The sequence below is a fragment of the Thamnophis elegans genome, chromosome 2 (assembly GCF_009769535.1).
Source record: "Thamnophis elegans isolate rThaEle1 chromosome 2, rThaEle1.pri, whole genome shotgun sequence".
NCBI classification, from domain to species: domain Eukaryota; kingdom Metazoa; phylum Chordata; class Lepidosauria; order Squamata; family Colubridae; genus Thamnophis; species Thamnophis elegans.
In genome coordinates this window covers 110,359,600-110,380,982 of record NC_045542.1, presented here as the reverse complement: position 1 = coordinate 110,380,982, position 21,383 = coordinate 110,359,600, and the positions used below count along the sequence as shown (strand labels likewise).

Here is a 21,383-nt window from a genome sequence, read left to right as displayed (position 1 = left end):
AGATCCCAATGACTCAAGGGTTTTCTTTCTTCCTTATAGATCAAGATATAAAAGGGTTGCAGGTTTTTTAAAAATTGTTTTTCTTTTTGCTGCTCTTAAGAGTGTCATTGGAGCTCTGATCAGATGCATCAGAAATAGATGGCTATCATGCAACAGGCTCTAAGACAAATTTTGTCCTAAATAAGCACTGCATTTCTTAGTTATCTTCTATAACTGTTTATTTGAGAATCTCAGAATCTCTTTGTAGTCCCTTTAACTGACAAGGAAATTTTAGCTCTACTAAAGAGTTTAGTTAGGGGGATGTTAAATCATATTTTGCTGAATAAGCAAAAATATACAGAGCAACAATTTTATTAGGATCGCATTTAGCATTTGAGGGAGGTAAGAGTAATGCAACTATGCAAAAGAGCAAGATAATATTTCTATTTGTGGGGAACAGAAGGGGAACTTTTAACCTGCCACCAGTTTTTGCTGCCAAATTCAACAGTGTTGAATTGAGAGAGTTCAGAGATATTCCACAAGAAGAGTCCTCCACTCCTCTGCTCACAACAGAATACTTTATACCACCAGGCTTGAAATTTTGGGCTCAGACAACTTAGAATAGCAATAGCAGTTAGACTTATATACCTCTTCATAGGGCTTTCAGCCCTCTCTAAGCGGTTTACAGGGTCAGCATATCGACCCCACAGTCTGGGTCCTCATTTCATCCACCTTGGAAGGATGGAAGGCTGAGTCAACCTTGAGCCGGTGAGATTAGAACTGCTGAACTGCAGATAACAGTCAGCTGAAGTGGCTTGCAGTACTGCACCCTAACCACTGTGCCACCTCGGCTCCTTACAGAACTATGAACTAAGACAGAACTCTGCTGTCTTCAGTCTGACCTGAATATAGTACACAAAATTATCTGCTACAATGTCTTACCTGTCAATGACTACTTCAGTTTCAACTGCACGACTACACAATCTCACAATAGATACAAATGCAAAGTAAACCAACTTGATTGCAGAAAATACGACTTCAGCAACAGAGCGGTCAATGCCTGGAATGCATTATCTGACTCAGTGGTTTCATCCCCAAACACCCATAACTTTAACCTTAGACTGTCTACTGTTGACCTCACCCCATTCCTAAGAGGTCTGCAAGGGGCTTGCATAAGCGCACCAGCTTGCCTATCGTCCCTGTCCTGCTGTCCCCATTTATCCGTATCCATTTCCTGTATTCGTAATAATGTTTATACTTATATCTGTTATTATATATGCTTGACAAAATAAATAAAATTTTAAAAAATAAATTAAACTGTAGCTGAAGTGCATTGGAAAGGTTCAGGGGATTTAGTCTTTCCGTTGCAATTTGCTTATGTTACTAAGAACCATAGTTTACAAATTAAAACACATGAAGCCAATTTAAGATTATAATGCAATATTAGGAGGAGATAAAATCATAGCTGTGGGCGGGGTGATTGAGAAAAATTTAAATTACCCCATTCAGCTTGGCTTAACCAAAAACCAATCCAAGCCAGTTTCAGGACTGATACATTGTACCAACTTTTGTGCTGTCTTTCCACAAAAATAGCTACAACAAAGTTCAGCAGGGGAAAGGCGGGCCCCGGAAACCGTTTCGACAGCTTTCTTCTACGCTCCCTGTTTTCCACACCTCCCGACCGATTAAAAGCAAGTTCCCCGCTTCATTAGCGGTTACTGAAGAAGAAGAAAAAAACCTCCCTTCCCATGAGGTCCGGAAGAGCCGCTGCAGTGTCCCCAGCGGCTGTTGAGCGAAGTCAGCCTGGCACCTGAGGCCGCTGCTTTCGTTCTCCCGCCTCGCAGCCAAGGTCCTTCTCACCCCGCCTCTCGCACGGTGGGCCGCGCTTCGGTTTGCCCGCGCTGTGACGTCCCCTCGAATAAGCAACTCCAAGCGGGTTTAATTCCTGGCGGAGGAACCCGGCGGAGTAAAAGTGCCGCAACTTAAGCGGCTCGTCTTTTTTATACACATATATATTCGAGTTGAAGAGACAAAGCTGCGCGCCCGACTCCGGGTCTTTCTCGAGACAGGTGAAGGGGATTCCGTCGCAGCTTCCCGAGAGGATGACAGCTGCCGTCTCCGCGCCCGGAGCGTCGCTTTGGCTCCTTTTCCTCCTGCCTTGGGCCGCGGCGCCTTCCAAACTCAACATCCCTAAAGTGTTGCTGCCCTTCTCTCGGAGCGCAAGGATTAACTTCACTCTGGAGGCAAGCGAAGGCTGCTACCGTTGGTAAGCGAAGGGAGGGGAGGAAAGCGGCGTTTGAAAGGCGAGGCACATGGCGCAGGTGCAACAACCGCTGGCTCAACACGTGTGTGTGTGTGTGTATGTAGAGGGGGGCAGAAGCTTGGTGCAAAGTTCGGCGCTCGCAAAAAGCGAGGTCCTGTCACGGCCTGCGCCGAACCGGTTAATCCACCGGGTACTTTTAAAGGGGGAGAGTTGACTGGGTTCCAATAGAACAGTTCTCGCTTTGCAGTCAGGCAGGGTAATGATTAAGTCTCTAGGGCGCTTGCGCACTGCCTCAGATTCGAGCGCGCATGAAACTCACACCTTGCTTCCAATAATCGGAAAATCAGCCCATCGATCGAGAAAGTTGTTGTTTTCGTGGCCATGGTTTGAACCACGGATTGTTCCCTGTCACCATTTGGGGATCGTCGCTTCTTTAGCTTCAACGCTATTGGGTTGTTAATTTTGTTTCTTTTTAAGTATGTGCAGTGGGGCCTCGCCATGATTCAAAACTTTATGGAACAGAGTGAATTGTGTGTTAATGGTTTTCTTAACAATCTAGGATGGGCTGCTGTTGGAAAATGAGTTGGAATAAAAAGGAAATTGTACAAGCCCTTGCTCGTTTAGTCAAGAGAGTGATAGAACTGGTTGAGTCTGTCTCTTCCTATCTTTTCTGTACATATTATACCCTGGAGTGGTTTCTTTTTAATTTTTTTAGTAGAGAACAAGCGCTATTGAAATGGACAGTTCTGTTGAAAGTTTCAAATAAAAACTTGGGTAATATAATAATCATTTTTCTTAATTATAAAATAAACATATCTTTTTTTTCTTAGATGTATGATCATCTTGCTCTCAGACAGAAAAAAAATCAGATTATTTCCAAAACAATTATGCCACCCTAACACATACACACACATTCTCTCTCTCTCTCTCTCTCTCTCTCTCTCTTTCTCTCTCTCTGTGATATTTTTATGCTCTTTGATCTTTTCATGAATATTATTTAGTTAAGATATTTACATGCTGCTGTCCAAATCATTTTAATAGTAAAAATAAGGTATCCGTGATATTAATAGATTCCCTATGTATTTACCCTGAAAGTTCTATTGGTGATTATAAAGAGTACTTGAAATACCAATACCAACTTGCAGATTTTATCAGAAGTAAGCCTGATTGCGTTCCCTTAGTATATAGTTAGGTAAATTGCATTGGATTAAAACTTCAGTGGCTATTGCATACTGTAATCCTAAGTATTCATAGCGACTTATTTGGGTTTAAAATATGGCCTTAATTATACAGAATATACAGGTATGATAGTGTTGATACTATTTGTTACTCGGACAATAATTTGAATTATTCAATTGTGAAAATCTGGATCTTTCATAGTTTAATAAGTACAATGTCTATAAAGATGAATGAGCATTGTCTCACAATTCATTATTGAAAAGTACTTTCTATTCAGTTTCAGATATGTAACAGAAGTGAATATATCACTATCTTCATCATATTTCTTTCTAAAAAGCTATGCTAGACCAAGATTAACAAATACATTCATTTTTTACAATTAATTTTAATTAAAATATATTTACACAATTAGATCAGATAGCAATAAATGGTAGTAAAATTTGATTGGGAAGTGTAATAGGAAAAAAGCTGCTTAAAATGCAGATCAGGTAACAATGTAATTGTACTTTTTATTCAAAAAAGAACTGTCGGTCAGCTTAACTGGCAGTCTGATCTTGACCATTGTTAAAATAAATTTCAAAGAATTAACTGAAACTTCTTTGCAAAATTTCATTAAAAATGAATTAGTTCATGCTGGCTTTAAGCATAATGTAGCTTGGATTAGTTTAGCATGGTGTATGAGCCCAAAGTTATGGTCTAAGCACATTTAGCCTTGAATGTTAACAATAGCATTTAACCAAACATTTACAATTCTAAATTATGCTTATTATTGTCGGTGGTTATTTATCTATGGGTGATGTTCCAGACAACAGGGGAGAGGGGGGGAATGCTGCAATGGTTTGTTGTTTTTATGCTCCTTAGCTGGTAAGCCATTCTCTGTAGGAAGTGGCTGTTGCTTCTGGGTTTTCATTTTGCGAAAAAAGAAGAAAAGAGCCATGACAGCCTGATTTGAGGTCAGAGTAGCTCATTCATTGTATTCCAATGACATACTGGACTATTGATGAGCTAATAATCACATCTTAGCCTTGCATTTTATATGAACCTAGATCAGTGACGGTGAACCTTTTCGGCACTGAGTATCGAAACTGGAATGTGCATGTGCCGGAGCCCAGAAATCCAAAGACAAGTTGGGCGGTGTGCATACATTTGCTGGCCAGCTGGTCTTCTGATTTACAGCACTCCGGCATGGGCAAAGACCAGCTGGCCAGCATGCATGCGCACGCTGGAAACTGGAAGAGCAGCTGGTGACACCCACGTGCCCACAGAGAGGGCTCTGTGTGCCACCTCTGGCAAGCATGCCATAGGTTCGCCATCACAGACCTAGACTATAGTTTGGTATGTCATGCAATGTTTAAAAAAATGAGTTGAATAAGCCTATTCTGTAAGAGCCGAGGTGGCGCAGTGGTTAGGGTGCAGTACTGTAGGCCACTTCAGCTGACTGTTATCTGCAGTTCAGCAGTTCTAATCTCACCGGCTCAGGGTTGACTCAGCCTTCCATCCTTCCGAGGTGGGTGAAATGAGGAGCCGGATTGTTGGGGGGGCGATATGCTGACTCTGTAAACCGCTTAGAGAGGGCTGAAAGCCCTATGAAGCGGTATATAAGTCTAACTGCTATTGCTATTGCTAAATATTGAGTTAAACAAAGCATGTGAACAAAGATCTTTGATGGTGGTCTTTTTTTTTGCTTTGGTTTGTTTTAGTGATGAAAACAAACAATTGTGAAATAATGGACAATCTTTATTCCATTCTAGAGGACATAGGAGTTATGATCAAACCAAGCAAGCATAATAAGCGGCATCTAACATGGCTCTGCTTTTTAAACATAATTTCAACCATGAATCCAACTTAAATGATATGCCAAATCTAGCCATTGCAGGTCTACCGGTAACAACTCAGAAAACTAGACAACCATGATTTCTTCATTTAAAAAAAGAGATTAAAATGAACCATAACTTACAATAGAGTAGGTGAAGTTAAATTTAGATTAATGTATTCAGCTGTCCATCTCTGATGTTCTGGGTGAATAATTTGTGAAAAAGATAAATGGGGCCTGGTTCTTTCATTTTTTCCTGTGTAATTTAGACTAATCATTTCCTATAAATCTTGATAAGATAGAAATAACTAAATTTAAAAGTGACGTGAGATACTTTTTCATATTCTTTATGCAGTCTGTTTAAAAAAATAAATTGCCAAAGATACTATTTAACTATTTATACCTATGTTGCAATTATGATAGATATATATTATATATTTTTATGTAAGCAGACGCTGGACTTGCAGGAATAAGACTAAAAAGATGATATATATATATATAGCTTGGGTCTAAATTTTATGAAAAAAGTGTAGAACCTATATAAATGTTGTACTACTGTGGCCATAAAATCAGAGTAGAGTTTCTTCAGACATTCAGATGCTTTTGGCTTCTACATGCAGTGAAGAAGGAGAATTAGTTGTTCCTCTATTGTTCAACATATTGTCGTCCTGTATGAAAATAAACTGTATCAGAAGTACTCTTCTGTTCCTGCAGGCTGTTCCTGTGATTTAGAACCCTGATACTGTAATCTAATAATGCTTGCATGTTTAAGCAGTTAACCATCCATGACTGACTGACCTAATCACATCCGTACAGCAGAACAGTGCTCAATGTGGCTGTGCAATGATCCAGATTTGAAGGAGAAAAGATGATTTGGACTGTGAAGAAAAAACCCAAGTTGTATCATCAGCTTCTTAAAAAGGAAGTAGCTGCACAATGCCACAAAAGACATGCTTGATTTCTAGAGATAACAGCATGTGTGCTCCAAATCACTTTTCAGAATTCAACTATCCTAGTGCTTATGAGATGTTGACAACTATCTTAATAATAGTGTTCAGAATTTTCTCCCATTAGAACTTTTGGACAACTGACTTTTGATGTGTTATCTGCCCATATGTAATGTTGGTGATAGTTCCTGCTGAGTACCAGCAGTCTTGTATTGCAAGTAGTCGATTTATGACCATGATTCAGCTCAAAATTTCTATTGTTAAGTGAGACATTTGTTAAGTAAGTTTTTTTCCATTTTACAACTTTTCTTGCCACAGTTGTTAAGTGAGTCACTGCAGTTGATAAGTTAGTAACCCTGTTGTTAAGTGAATCTGGCTTCCTCATTTTCATTGCTTGTCGAAAAGTCACATGGCCTTGGGCCACAGCATAATTTTGAACCAGTTGCCAAGTATCTGAATTTTAATTACATGATCATGGGGGTATGGCAAAGGTAATAATTGTGAAAACCGATCATAAGACACATTTAGCAGTGCCATTAGACTACCTATATTGGCTACATGTTATTGCTCATTTGCCCTGAATTCACAGTACAATCAATATGATTGCATTAGTGGGTTAATTTCTTGTAAAATAATGATCTACCAGAGAACCAATCCCTTTGGTAAAAAATATGCATGTTTATAAGTTAGAGCAGATAAACATTTATCTGGGCAATTACTGAAATTGAATCTTAAAATTCTTATATAATTAACAGTCATGGTACTGCATATTCAGCCAAAGTTAAGCAATTGATATCTCATTGCAAAAGATTTTTTAAAGAAATTGTCACCTGAGGATATTTAGAGAATTCAGGAAGTTTAATTAGGATCAGTTAAGTCAACAGACTTTAAAAATGCGAACAGGTGTTAGGATTAATTCAATTTGTGAGTATTTTCAAGCATGTGTATGTGTGTGTATAATATATATGTGTGTATAATATATATGTGTGTATATATGTATGTGTATGCATATATGTATATGTATGTGTGTGTGTGTGTGTGTGTGTGTGTGTATATATATATATATATATATATATATATGTATGTGTGTGTGTGTGTGTGTGTGTGTGTGTGTGTGTGTGTATGTATGTATGTAGGTCTCTAGTTGTTCGGGTTTTCTCCTGCGTAGAATTGGAGATGTCTTGGCGACGTTTCGACGAAGTCACATTCGTCATCTTCAGGCTGCTGCTGACTACTTCAGGTTTGGTGTTTCCAACACACTACATACTAACACCCGCGAAAACCTCAGAAAACACACACATATATATATATATATATATATATATATATATATATATATATATATATATATATATATATATATATATACACACACACACACACACACATACATACATACATACATACATATTTAAACTTCTTTTAAAGATTGCATTTATTAATGAGAGTTACATTATATACGTATATACTTGCCACTATTTTTATCTTTTGACTTCTTACAATAATATGGTTTTTATATAGACTTAAAAGAAGAATCTAGATCAGGTATGTCCAGCCTGCAGCTTGCAGACTGCATGCATTCTTAGATAGCTAGTAATAAGGCACCACAAGACCCCCCCTCAACTCCCCCAAATAAATGAATTTTTAAAATTTATATCCATTAACTATGTCATATATTTTATATGCGGCCCAGAGCAAACCAAAAGGTTGGACATGCCTGAGCTAGATTTAAGAGTAGTGAAAGTTGGTGGAAAATGGTTGGAAGGAATGAAAGATATTTTCAGTTGTAAATGTGTTCCAGTTAACTAGTTTCCAGGAAAAAAACTATTACTTCAGAAGTTTCCAAGTTTAAAATTGCTACATTTAAAACAACAACATTGTTTTAGAATTTAAACCTTTTAACTTGTAATGGATATGTATTTTTCTTCAAAAGCCTCAGTAATTAGAAATATGTTTTCCCCTAGGTTTCTAATTTTGTTCCTCTAGGTTTCTAATTTTGTTGCTAGTGTAACTATTGCATTAATCTTCTCTCTGTGTAAAGCACTAATCTCACAGAATCATTACATTCATTTACTACATAGTAGTAAGACATCTGAAAATTAACTTGTGTCTTGCTTCAGAATTCTGTATGTGGTGTTTGAAAGTGGTTCCCTTTTCATGTAGAGTAGAAACCAATAGAACAGGAAGAACTATTGCATCCGACCTCTATTTAATCTCAAACTCTATGTGTAAAGCAAGGAACGGAAATAAACTTTTGAGAACAAGAGTTTTATTTTCAGTTACTAAAGTAGGCTGCTTTGCATTTTCATTTGTACTGTGTGGTTCTGTCCTGTAGAGTCTGTTGAAAAAGCAGCCTGACTGCATATAGGGTTATAAATGCACACATACATACATTCATACATATTCTCCAGGATTGCTAATCATTAATACTATCTGAAAGTCTGCATTACAGATTTGAAATGAGAAATTTGCGGATGTGCCATGAGTATAATTATCTACTTGCATCACATGGCATTAGATTTTTCAGTCTTCCAGTTTGAGGATTGTACAACGAGGGTTATTTTTAAGTAACATGTATCTGGATGCAGCTAAACGTTATGTTTAGTGCATGATTTGCAAAGTAAATTTTGTATTACAATATTTATCTAAATAAAAATGTTATTAAATTTTATATGTATTTCAGAAGATTCATATATATCATATTTTAATGGAGATTTTTATAAATACATTCAAAGGAGAACACTTGATGTTTATGTCCAAATGAGGTTAGGCTTTTGAAAATATATTTTGGCAAGTGGTTTCCAATAATTTAGATTTATGAATCTAGATTTATATTCCCATTGTTCCTTCAGAGAGACCTGTTAGGACCAAAATGGGGCACAGGGGGGTCACACGCATATACTTATGGGGTTGTATGTGCATGTGCAGGAGGTGGGGTGCAGGGGGTGTCATGTACGCATTGCATTATGGGTATGGGCATGCACATGCGTCCTGGCATGTGATGACAAAAAGGTTAGCTATCACTGTCCTAGGACGTGTATATTCACCTTCATTCCACCACAATAAGTTTATTTATTCTCTTTGATTCTAGCTATTTTGTTCTCTAGATCAGTATTTTGAATTTCTGAGCGCGATCCTTCCACCCTCCCCAAGTATGCAAACTACGTTTTAAAATAGACATGATGTATAGATGATTCTTGCATTTTTAAAACTATGGAATGTATTAAGGCTGCAGCCAAAACACTTTAATCATTCATCAGTATGTTAATTTAGAAATAAGTCTTGAATGTTCAATGGAATTTATTCCCTGATGAAAGTATGTAATAGTGCAGTCTACCAGTCCATATTTATAATGCAAATACATTTTTATTGTGCGTAAGATATTGAAAGTGAACTGGTTTTGCCAACTGATCAGGCACACAAGACATTTACAGAGGATACGATTAAAATAACATTTCTTGTCAAATATCTATCACAAGTCTAAATCTGTATGAGAGGTACTTTGGGCTTATTTTATTAGGAATCCTTAATCTTGATGCATATAGAAGTCTGCTTTCTTCAGTTCTAAATAGGTATAAATGCATTCATTTCACATGCCATCTGTCCTTCAAAACATCAGGACTGTAAAATAGTTGCTGGTGAGAAAGACTTATAGATGGTAGGATTCATTTTACTTTATCTGAATTCACATTTAGGACTAAGACATACTTTGCTAAACTGTAGTTTGTTGAACCATTTATAACTGACTGGATTCATATAAATAAAAATTTAACAAATCATATAGTTAAAAAGGTAAAGGTTCCCCTCACACATATGTGCTGACTCTAGGGGGCGGTGGTCATCTCCGTTTCAAAGCCGAAGAGCTATTGCTGTCCGAAGACATCTCCATGGTCATGTGGCCGGCATGACTAAACGCGGAAGGTGCACGGAACACTGTTACCTTCCCACCAAAGGTGGTTCCTATTTTTCTACTTGCATTTTTATATGCTTTCGAACAGCTAGGTTGTAGGATAGGACTATTAGGTAGGTATCATGAGCATATTGAAGATGTCTCATCCCCAAGCCTTCAGATGACTTCTTCCATTTATGCATTTAGATATTATGCAACACAGGAGACATGTTGAACTCTGGAGTAACCTAACGGAATGTTAAACTTTCTTTCACTGTCACTTCCAATTGAATCCACTCACGTAGGAATGGAACCAATGTAAAATGGTATATTACATCACTATTTTCTGCCAGTACATGCAGATCTTGGTGAGAGATATCTCCTTTTGATCATACAGCCAAGTTTCAGTGATGTATGTCAAGTGTGCGTGCCATGATTTCATTTGCGAATAAGGTTAGATTCATTATATACAGATCTGATATGTGGAAGATTCAAAATTTTGTGCAATCTCTCTTCTCTTGAAAAGCAAGTATTCCTGCCTATTTTCACTGCCTACCATTGCGATTCTTCCTTTCACCTTTGCCCTCCTTAGCTATTCAGTCCCATTCCCAATCACCCAATGTCAAAAGCAGCACTCAAACAGGATTCAATTACAGTACACCTAACCAACATTTTTTCCAATGTGCTACAGCTGTGAAGGCGAACCAATGGCACACGTGCCACATGTGGCACCTGGATCCCTCTCTGTGGACATGTGAGCCATACTCCCAGCTCAGCTCCACTGAGGGGGGGGGGACATATGTGTGGGGAGGGGATCATATGCATGGGGAAGGGAGGGTGTTTCCTCCACGCCCCATTTTTGGTCCCAGGAGACTTCAGGGAGGCCTGCTAGGCCCAAACCGGGCACGGGAATCATGTGCTCATGCGCAGGGTGGGGCACAGGGGGTCACACATGCATTGCATTATGGGTGTGGGCACATGCACACACACTTTCAGCATGCGAAGGCAAAAAGGTTAGTCGTCACTGTCCTACAGCCTTTCCTCCCCTTCATCGCCTTTCCTCCCCTTCATCCTCTCTTTCTTCTATCTCTCCAGTTTCTACCTGGCTATCACCCATCTGGGTCAGCAAATAGGGAAACAAAGATCTTCCCTATTTGCTTATCACAGGGGCTTTTCAGTTCTTCAGTTCTCATTCAGAAAGCAAATGGTTTTATCCTTATTTTGTTGGCCTCTTTTGTTTTATCCCAAAGGTGCTTTTCCAAAAGGCAACTGGACTTTGTTTTTTTTCCCTTTGAAAACATTTAGTTTCTTCAGTTCCTTAGAACTGAAGAATATATGCAATGCCCTTCTGGATCAGGCTCACAGCCCAGCTGATCTAACAGTTTATTCTCACCGTGACCAACCAACTATACAAGGAAGTCCATTAGCTTCTCAGCAGATTGCCTTCAGAGGCAGTCACACATACAAAGCCCTTTCCAGCAGATTCCAAATACAGGCCCCTTAAACATGGAAAATATTTTATACTTAAGGTTTTTTTTTGGTAAGTGTCATAGTGTGTGAAACAATATTAAGAAGTGTATTGTTTATTAGAAAACTTGAGTCTTACAAACCTACAGGATACTACTAGTTAACTTAACACTTGATTGAACTGAAACAATATTTGGCAATTAATTCTGTTGTGGTACCCTCACATTCTGCCATTTATCTTTATCTACAATTATCAAATGAACAAAAATGAAAGGATTATTTGTCTGAAACACTAATTGGATATTCTTGGCAAGCAAATAGGGAAAATGAGTCTGTCTCACCTTCCCTTCCTTCCAGCACCTCCAACATGGCTTTGAAGAAGGGATTCAATAGCCATTATATAAGCATTAATTTAACCATATAGACCAGTGTGTTAAACTGGCGGCCCACAGTCCGGATGCAGGGGGGGGGCATGTCAAGAATTTGATGGACACACATGGGGAATGAGTCTTAAGGAGACACTGTGGGGAGGGACATTTGTCAGGAACAAATGCTGAGTTCCTGAAGTGTTGTGTGCTTGAACTTGCCAAGAGTCCTTGCATTCCTGGTTGGCATTCTGGACATTATCTGGATCTTTTGCTACCTGAACTCCTTGCTTTGCTTTTGTTTTGCTAAATACATTTGGGGTTTACTGCTGTGTAGCCTTGGTGCAGACAGTGCCTGGTTGGACTAATTACAACCAGAGGCTGTTTGAAGTTTGTTTGGGGGAGATTTGGAGTACTAAAGGGCTGGTTTGAACTGCCAGCTTTTTGTGTTATGTCCGTGCCATGCCCTGGGTCATCACAGGAAGCCTCCACATTTACAACTGCAGCTTTTTAAATTTAACTGCCCCTACCCACCTTTCTCCTCTGGTCTCTGCCCTTTTGGCTTGTATTCCACCATCACCTATCCCTGCCATCCTCTCACTGATCTCTGTTGACCTTCACTGCCAGAAAGTCTGTTCTCCTTCAAGAAGGCTGCACAAGGCCTATGAAAGGGTACAGCCTCAGCCACAGTGAGGTATGCCACATCAGCAGAGGGAAGAAGAGGGTGAAGTTCAGCTGACATAGGCAGTAGTAGAATTCAGGGTGACCAAATGGGCAGAGATCAGGGGTGGGTTCCGGCTTCTTTACACTGCTGGTCTGCTCAGGGATGCACTTCAGGTGCGCGCCTGTGCAAAAGTAAAAAATGGCTTCTGTAAATGTGCAGAAGCAAAAAAACAAGATAGTGGCACCTACGGTGCTGCCGATAGAACCGATTCGGGTGCGTGTGCGGCCAAGTTACTACCTACTCGGCCGAACCGGAGGTAGCTGAATTTGAGGAATTGAAGTGGAGGTGATCATGACAGAACAGGGGAAGTATGAGGTCCTGGCCTAATGAACTGGGACTACTGGAATTGCTACCACTAAATAGTACAGTCACATGGTATTTTACCTAATGACCACTTCAACTTCCAATCCGAATTAGGATTATTAAGGAAAGATTAGCTGTAAATTGGCTTTCACAGTAAATATCAGGACTGTTTATACTAGGGACAGAATTATAATATTGGAAATAGTTGTTTAGGCCATGAAATCAAACCTCCTGCCCAATGCAAGAATTTAAATTAAAACATTTCTGACCGCTCATATAGATAATTGGTTTTTAAATTGTTCTTAATGTTCAGAACATTTTCTAATCCTTCCTGTAACTCAAATTCATTGTCATGTTCTCTGCAATGATGGAGCACATATCATAAGCATCTTGTCTGTGACACACACACCCCTGGTATATGAACAGTTCTGTCATACCCCACCCCACTCCCCACCCTCCCTGCACTCCTTTCTATGAAAAACTTTTTCACCTGTTTCTATCCTTATTCATATGACTTGGCTTCTCCTCCTCTGACCCATCTGTGGAACTTGTGGGTAGTGCTCAGAAATAGATACAATAATTGAGGTGGTGATCAATGCAGAATTAAATAGAGCTATTACTTCTTGCTGTGAAAGCTATTCTTATGTTAAAATGTTTAAATGTGCAGAAAATTACAATTCAAAATGTTCTGATCTTGAAATGGCTGCCTTCAGTATTCTGGCATGACACAAAACATGTTTCAAATGTTTTGCTTTGTGAGAACAAAATTTTTCTGTCATTTATTTGATTTATATGCTATTTTACTATTCTGGTATAAGATTAAGGCAATTTTTTTAAAAAGCCGACATATAACTTTAAAAAACCCCAAAATAATAAAATCAGCAACTTGATTGGCTGAAGAAAAGCAACTTTAGAGATTGTTCTGAGCGTGAAACAAAATGTGCCTGTTTTGAATAGCATCATTTGGAGCATCCCAATTATTGCGAGCAATGTGATTATATGGTTACTTTGAGGCGTAAGATTAGGTTGCTTTTCCAAACTACTTCCACCCAAGCTAATAAAGAACCAGGGAGCATCATGTCCCTGCTATTATTGCTTTGCCTGAATGAGGTCATACAGGAATAAGATGTTAAGAAGAAAGGAAGAAAAGCTAAGAACATGACTAGGCAAAAGACTGTGGTTCTTGGCTCCAGCCTGCCTATTATTGTTATCTTCTTAATTGCTATAGGGAAATTAGAATTTATATGGATTGCAAGTATGTTGTGCTATGATTTATTTTGCAGGTAGGTAGTATTTGCATATATCATGTTCACATACAAATGCTGCTGAGTAATTCTAAAGCTCATTAGTATAATGTTGATTTGGTATGTTTTTTTTTTAATTCAGGAATCATTCTGTACCCTTTCTTGTGTTAATTTTAACTTTAAGTTGCATTTTAACATGGAAAAAACTATGATGATTGGGTTGGTTTGTTGAGCCATAATGGACATTCATTTTGTCATGCACCCATCAGAGCCTGAATCTGCAGAGGAGGACGAGCCATAGCTGGAGTGGGCGGCTTTGTTGGCTTCAGAAGAATGTGGGAAGGAGCAGGCGAAGGGAGCCCAGGGTCCCCTCAGGATTGGGATGGCTTGTAAGCAGGGAGGAATGGGGGCAGGATGACCGAGAGAGGGAAAGCAGTAGACATGAGGAGCAATGGAGCTCAGGTAATGAGCAAGGACCACCCCTTCCTGATCCCCGAGCACTGAGAATAGAGAGAAGGTGAGAAGAGAGCAGACCGAGAGAAGTCAGGAAGAGAGCGTTCCACCCCTCTTCACAAGGCTCACCTGTGACTGAGATTTAAGGAGAGGCTGAGGGGAGAGGTAGAGAATTGGTAGGCCTTGGTGTGTAGGTACAGATATTTGGAGTTTGCAGGACTGCTTGTTTCTTCCTGACTGTGGACTCAGTACCTTGTTCCATACTTTGTGGATTCATTGCTTGTTCCTTGTTTCATGGACTCGTTGTTTGTTCCTTGTTTCATGGATTCATTTCCCTATTTCCTTGTTTTGCTGGATTAAGAGCAGCCAAAGGCTGCCACATGTGTGTCAGTGGTGGGATTCAAATAATTTAACAACTATGGTGGGAATGCTTGAAACCATTTTTTGAATTTTGCTCTGATGAAATGCATAACCTAAAGCTATTTCAAGTGTTGTTTCATCATAACAGACTAAACTTGAAATGACTTTACAGAGAGTTTCAAGTAAGGTTGTTTTATTCTATAGGAAACAAAATAGTTTTTAATTTTGTGCATAGCAATGCAGGTAGTTCTCGCTTACCAACATTCAGCAGCTATTCAAAGTTGCAATAGTTCTGTAAAAGAAGACTTAGTAACTTGTCCTCAAAGTTGTAGCCATTGCAACAACCCCATGGCCATAGAATTTTGATTCAGGCATTAGGCAAGCAGCATATATTTACAATAGTCATAACATGCCACTCTCATGTGATCGCTATTGCGACCTTCACAGCCAGTTTCAACTGAACACAATGGGGGAAGCAAGCACGCCAAGTTGCAATTTGCAGTTGCATGACATCACATTTAACCCACAGTGATTTCTTTAATGACTAGAGCTGGAGCTAACATCAGAAAATATATTGTGGTCACATGACATTTGCAATACATTGCTTAGCAACAGAGGTTCCCATCTAATTATGTTTGTTAAGTGAAGACTACTTGTTATACCAATTTCATTAACGTTGCATAACTTTGCACAAATCACTTTTTCAAAGCTGCATCACAAAGCATCAGAAAAGTTACAGTTACAGTTGTTAACTGAACATGAAAAACGGTCACATCTTGTTTCAGTAATCCATTGCTTAATAGGGGGGAAATGACAACTGACTGCTTTTTTAGTTCCAGCCCTAATAGCTGTTCTCACCATCACAGAATTTTCAATTTCTAAAACTCTTCGCTATAAAGACTAAAATACAAAGAGTTTCAGCAGTTATAATTGGTTTATAACTGTAATATTTTTAATATTTTTAAATAGGTCTTCCACCAGACCAGAAGTTGCTAGCATAGATGCTATAGATCAAGATAAACATCATTGTTCACAGAAGGCTACTATTCAAGCCAGATCATCACAAATAGCACGGCTTACAAGTATTATTTTGGCTGAAGATGTTTGTAAGTACTGTCTCTTTCTTCTTTAATATTTTATTAGGACTAAATTTTAAGCACTTACAGGATTTCTACATCTATATACTACTAAAAGTCTTGTGTCTGTTTGATTATTTGCAACCGTTTGGATAAAATGGTGAATCATAGAGCAGCCATTTTGAATCAACACACTTCAAATAGGCTAATTTGCAGAATGTATTCAAAATCTGGGACCCATGATTCCTGTGGGATGGAAATTTGGCCAAGTTAAGATAGATTCATGTAACAGCATGTATGAAGTGCCCCCTTTGAACTGTAAAAATGACATGGATCTGTGGTTGCTTTGTCAGTGATTTCCAATTGTGTGCATGCTCGTGCATCAAAACGCATCTGGAAGCAGTTTTGAAGGAGCCAGGCTACCTACTCTCTCCTGCATACTCCAGTTCAGTTTGTTGAACTGTAAGATTATAAATTTTAGAATTTAGAATTTATTTGTTATTTATAGGCCGCCCTTTTCCCTGAGGGGACTCAGGGCGGCTTACAGTTCATGGGAAGGGGGGTGCAAGATAAAACATAAGACAGTGCGTAAATAAAAATAAAACAATAAAACACAACTTTCATTCAGCATTCGGGTGGGGCGGATTAGAATCTTATCCCCAGGCCTGACGGGATAGCCAGTTCTTAAGGGCTGTGCGGAAGGTCTGGATGGTGGTGAGGGTGCGAATCTCCATGGGGAGATCGTTCCAAAGGGTCGGAGCTGCTACTGAGAAGGCTCTCCTCCGCGTAGTCGCCAGTCGGCACTGACTGGTGGATGGAACTCGGAGGAGGCCTAATCTGTGCGATCTGATCGGTCGAAGGGAGGTAATCGGCAGGAGGCGGTCTCTCAAGTACTCAGATCCACTACCATGGAGAGATTTATGGATGGTAAGTAGCACCTTGAAGCGCACCCGGAGATCAACAGGTAGCCAGCGCAGCTCGCGGAGGATAGGTGTTATGTGGGCGAACCGCGGTGCGCCCACAATCACTCGCGTGGCCGCATTCTGGACTAGCTGAAGTCGCCGGATGCTCTTCAAGGGCAGCCCCATGTAGAGCACATTGCAGTATTCCAGCCTAGAGATCACAAGGGCTCGAGTGACTGTTGTGAGGGCCTCCCGGTTCAGGTAGGGTCGCAACTGGAGCACCAGGCGAACCTGGGCAAACGCCCCCCTGGTCACAGCCGACAAATGATGGTCAAGAGTCAGCTGTGGGTCCAGGAGGACTCCCAAGTTGCGAACCCTATCTGAGGGGTGTAAAATTGACCCCCCAGCCTGAGCGATGGAACACTGGCCAAATTATTGGGAGGGAAACACAACAGCCACTCGGTCTTGTCCGGGTTGAGTACCAGTTTGTTAGCTCTCATCCAGTTCTTAACGGCCTCAAGACCCCGGTTCATCACGTCCACCGCTTCATTGAGTTGGCATGGGGCGGACAGATACAACTGAGTGTCGTCCGTGTATTGGTGGTATTTTATCCCGTGCCTCCGAATGATCTCGCCCACAGGGCAGTGAAGGAATTGGCACACTTAAAGTCTGTAGAGATTCTCAGCCATCCAGATCATGGTTTTCCCAAAGGTGCTTTTTCAAGAGGCAACTGGACTTTCTTGCTTTTCCTTTGAAGACGTTTTGCTTCTCATCGAAGAAGCTTCTTCAGCTCTGATTGGATGGTGGAAAATGGAAGGATTTATATTCCTTGCAGATAGCTGGTTATTTGCATCTTTTTAGAGGGTCGTTAAAGCACTTGGAGGTTTATGTGTCATCAGGGTCACCTGGTTCCTGTAGTCTGCAATTTTTCTCTGGAAATCCATTCCTACTCCCACAACATTCAAAAGGTGTTCATCCCAAATTATATTGCTAAAGGTCTATAGAGATTCTAAGTTATTCAAGCACCATAGTTGTCCCAAGGGTGCTTTTCTCATCCTAGAAGCTTCATTCCCCACTATCCTGTCAGAACTGGAGAAGCTTCTTGGATGAGAAGTGGAACATCTTCAAAGAAAAAACAAGAAAGTCCACTTGCCTCTTGAAAAAGCACCTTTGGGATAAGATTACTCTTATCTAATAATTCTGGACAAAATTCCTGCACAGCATGGTAGGTCATAGTCATAGTCCTAACCAGGGGTGGGTTCTGGCAGAAACTACTGCCGGTTTGCTCAGGAATGCACTGTGCACACCTGTGCAATTGATGTGTGCTGTGCACGCAGATTCAGTACAACAAAAATTACTCTGTGCATATGCAGAAGCAAAAAACAAGATGGTGGTGCCTATGGCACTGCCGGGAGAACTGGTTCGGGGGACTGGTAGGTCTGGGTTGCTGCCGGTTCCAGCGTCCCGTCTGCCAAACTTGGACAAACCAGTAGGAACCCACCACTGGTCCTGACCATCTAGAGGTACTGTGTTACAGAATGCTGTGCTAAACTGGTCACTGTATTAAAGTTCAATGTTCACTGGATTAGTAACAATGTTTTCTTCTTTTTCATCAAGTGACTGGCCAGGTCCTTCGCTGTGATGCTATAGTTGATGTTATTCATACTATTCACATAGTATCTACAACAAAGGAATTATATCTTGAGGATTCACCACTGCAGCTGAAAATTCAAGCCCGAGATTCCGAAGGTATCCAATGTATCACGGATTCAACATTTTAATCCATAGAATGATAGTACTTTGCTCTTTCATGTGCATGATTTCATATTGTATTTTTGCTTTTGTTTAGATTTCAGTAATACTTTAAGAAAATTTGCCTACTTTCGTAGTGTTAAACAATACACCATGAAAACAGTGAACTATCATTATACAACCTTGTCCATTACACTTACTTATTGAAATCTCTTTTCTCCATGATACACTATATGAGAGGCACCCAACCATGGTAACTTTAAGACCTGCAGACTTCAAATCGCATAATACCCCAGACAACCATGCAGGTGGGTAATTCTGGGACTTGTGGTTTGCTGGTTGGATAATTCTGGGAGTTGAAGTTCAAAGGTCTTAAAATAACCAAGGTTGGCACTCTTGTACTATATTATTAAATATTAATAATGTTAAATTCTTTTTCCTTAAAGTCAGGAAATACACATAGTGAACATTTGTAAATGTCATGCATATATAGGAAAACTAACTTCCAGAACTCCAGGGTAGAAATTCTATATGTTTTATTCCAAACAAAGTTGAAGGATGATGGTTTTATATCATGAAAAAACCAGAGATTTGAAGTTTCCTAAGATTTATTATGGCAACTTGTGTTGAGATGTTTGTATGAAGTTCAAAAACATTATGCAATTATGTAGAGATAATTCTTTTTTTGCAAATAAGCTATCTTGAGGCATCTCATTTGTTTCATGAATCAGAACTGTGACGAATATCAAGGAACATTTATTTTTAGAGTAAATGCACTTTCTGTATCACTGTCTGTTATCAGTAATAGGGATATTGCTAGGATTTGAAAAGCCAAATGTATGTTGCAGAGGGATATATGCATTGGATCGTGATATTTGATCATTTGGTGTTTGCAGTCAGATTGGGATCATTTACGTATTGTGTCTATTGAATAGAAAATGTGCTTGCAAATAATCAGTTGCAATTTCACTTTCTGTGGTTAATGAGGCAATGACAGTATTACTAAAAGAAGATAGTTTCCCTACCCTTTCTAATTTTCCCTAGTTGCCATTTTAAATCTTTTTATTAAAAAAAAATCAAATTTCATGTTATGTATCTGATGTATATACATTTATTACATTTATAGCAATATTTTACTTCTTGTATTATATTTATAGAATATTTAATATGAATTTGTATTTTCTATTAGATAAATGAATTGTGTTCTGCCTCTATTCCTCTTTCCCCAGGTCATTACACTTAGTCATGTTGCCAACTGCTCCTGAAATGAGTTTACCCAATCACTTTATGTGTGTGCAGTTCTGCTTTATTTTCCTTGTAATTCCCAAATATTGTGGTTGTGCAGATAGTTTGACAAATGAAGGAAAGTTGTCTTTACATTCTAACTGTTTTGATGTTCCATTATTTAAAGGAAACACTTTTAGCACATTGGCAGGACTTGCTTTTGAGTGGACCATTGTGAAAAGCTCTGAAACTAATGAATTCTCAGATTTCCATAATGCACTACAGTAAGTTTAATTTATTCAGCTGTTCATATGTACATAAATGTAGATTTTAGGTAAATGGCTAGAGCGTTTGTAAATGGTGAGCTTTTTCCCATACTTGTGGTTTCTTCTTCTTTTGCCCTTTACCTACATGAAGATTAAAACTCAGTTTTATTCTCTCTTTCTTCTTTCCCTACATTTTTTTCTTCTATTTTAGCTGCCCACAACTTTTGCTGTCATGCAGATCTGTTCATAGTAATACTCAATGGTGCTTTTTCAAAAAACAACTGGACTGTCCTTGTTTTCCTCCTTGAAGGCATTTTGCTTCTCATTGAAGAAGCTTCTTCAGTTCTGATTGCAGTAAACTAGAGATTTTAATTTACCCCAATATTTGTTTAAAAGGTATGGAGGAAATATTGATTTTTTCTAGAGTTCTACAGATGCATTCCCAGATTCCCACTATATTTGACTGTACTCTTCCTTGCCTCCATATGTTTTGAACATTTGAACATTTTATTAAAGGCCAGTTAACTACTCTAATTATAGCTCATGTTACCAATTCACACTTGTAATTAATTGCAGTTCCTACATGGGATGGATATTTGGGGATGGCTTGCCAAAGAGTTTTTGAAAACAAACTACGGACCTTTCTTGAGAATATACTTGTCTCATCTATCTAGTTCTAACTAATAGTGCCAGACTGTTGCTTTCACGCCAAGTATTCAAACTTGTCCAGTTGGTATATGCTTATGTTGAAAATTGTAAGACCAAGAAGCACTATAAAGAATTATCTGTAATTTTAAAAAGTCATTCTAGACACACAGACACACACACACACACAGACACACAGACACACTCTCACACACAGTATGCACATTTGATGGAGGCAGCATAGAAGTAGCATTCTCTGCAGGAGCTCCCCTCTTGTAAAATACCTTATCTGCAGAAGTAGCTATCATTATCTTTGGAAGCATGTTAAAGCTTTGGGGAAATAGTATTCTATGCCATAATTATGAGATCTAACTCCACTCTATTCATTTCTGGTTTTTTGTATTTATTGATTTTTATTGTATTAGTGTACAGTTGTAGCAGCTATCTCAATAGGGACTTTACTTAGACTTATTGAGTGGGCAGATTCAATTCTGAATAAATGTTTTGAAAATCCTAAACCATATAGGACTTT

The 21,383-nt window shown here is 39.1% G+C and overlaps 1 protein-coding gene across 1 annotated transcript in view; it reads left to right on the top strand.

Annotated features, from left to right (window-relative positions):
- Window positions 1–1,224: 1,224 nt before the first annotated feature.
- Window positions 1,225–21,383, top strand: part of NUP210 (nucleoporin 210) — an 88,531-nt gene continuing 68,372 nt past the window's right edge. Inside the window, 4 exon segments of the mRNA XM_032212303.1 lie at window positions 1,225–2,245; window positions 15,956–16,092; window positions 18,582–18,713; window positions 20,128–20,224. Coding sequence (XP_032068194.1) covers window positions 2,082–2,245; window positions 15,956–16,092; window positions 18,582–18,713; window positions 20,128–20,224 — 530 coding nt within the window. The 5' untranslated portion in view covers window positions 1,225–2,081.